Source organism: Morone saxatilis, unplaced genomic scaffold, assembly GCF_004916995.1.
Source record: "Morone saxatilis isolate NCDOM2014 unplaced genomic scaffold, NCSU_SB_2.0 Contig18, whole genome shotgun sequence".
NCBI lineage: Eukaryota > Metazoa > Chordata > Actinopteri > Moronidae > Morone > Morone saxatilis.
Window position 1 is genome coordinate 10,442,935 of NW_023339740.1, and position 1,364 is coordinate 10,444,298.

The 1,364-nt window shown below is 43.0% G+C and overlaps 1 protein-coding gene across 1 annotated transcript in view; it reads left to right on the forward strand.

Annotated features, from left to right (window-relative positions):
- The first annotated feature begins 6 nt into the window (after positions 1-6).
- The window catches only part of LOC118327952 (tensin-2-like), a 27,837-nt gene continuing 26,479 nt past the window's right edge, over positions 7-1,364 (forward strand). Inside the window, exon 1 of the mRNA XM_035661497.1 lies at positions 7-317. Coding sequence (XP_035517390.1) covers positions 195-317 — 123 coding nt within the window. The 5' untranslated portion in view covers positions 7-194. The remainder of the gene's footprint in view (positions 318-1,364) is intronic.

The window sequence follows — 1,364 nt, forward strand, 5'->3', positions numbered from 1 at the left end:
GTGAGGAGTCACCAGGGGAAGAAGGAGCATGTTGGAGAAGAAGACATTAGCTGTCGCAGAAACATAAGGAGGCCCTTCAAAACATGAAGCGCTGAGAGGAGGAAAACAAGAGGGACCCTCTGGAGTAAAACACTTGTCTGGAAGGAGCGGATAAGAGTTGAGGAATATTAGACGTACGAGGCAAAAGAGGAAGTATGGGGTGCATTCACAGCACAAGCACTGGCAGGATGAAGAAACATGGACCTGATACTGACACAGGAGGAATCCCCATAAAGGCTGACCCCGAATTACATCCTGAAATCCTTCAGCTTGCTGAGGTAAGTCAATAACTGCTCTTTAGGGAACTGTAAACATTCTGGTTGTATAAAGCAGAAATGTCATACAGTATGTTGGGTGAGTCCATTAGTATCTAAAGGTTGGAGGATAAACAGAGCAAAAGATCAGCTGTCTCAGGCATAGATGCAGCTTAGTGTTTGTCATTTGACTCAGCAGAAGGAGAAGCTCAACTTTGTTTAATTGTTACACACTATATCCATCACATACTAGACATCAACCAAAAGGAATCCAAAGAATTACCACTACGTTTCCAAATTAGATAAAGCTCTGGGCTCCAAAGCTCGCTCTCTTTCTCTCTCTCTCTCTTGCGAAATATTCCTCTTCTGTATTTTCATCAGCATTAAGCAGAACAGAAGCATCTCATGCTGCACATGCTTGCATAACGATGGATAAACGTCAGTTTTGCAGGTACCATTCAGCAAGCATGAATTGCATGCACTAGTAATGTTTGCAGACCTGAGCCACTGTCAGGTAGGTATTTGATTTTGATGCCGTATAAATGTGTCAGTCCTACTAATGAAATCGGTGGCGATGAACGAGGAGGGGGGAAAAAAAGACACAGACTAGTATATCCTCTTCTTAATCATGTCCCTCTGCGGTCAAAGGTTCAAGAGGAAGTGGTATAAGTTACTGTCCGGTTCCGATCTGCCGTCTGCCTGTCTGCTGCCTCTATTTAGGAACATGTATGGATTTAGGAGCAAGCTCCACATGTAAAGCCTCTGGAGGACTTTTATAGAGACTAAAATAAAAAGTGTCTGTTGATTTAGCACCAAGGCCACACACCAGAATGAGTGTGCTCTCACATGTCGGAGTAAATCAAACTCTGGCATGCTGTACGTCAAAGGACAAAGTAGAAAAATCACAAAGTGTACATTGTTTGGATGTTTGTGTGATGTGTGTATACTTTCACACAATGCTGTGAGGTGCTGCACAGTGAACGTCTGGAACAAAAACATTACTCAGATCACATGTGACTTCAAATCCACTAAAGCCCTGATTGTGTCTGAATTTCTTTGTGTGTGTGTGTG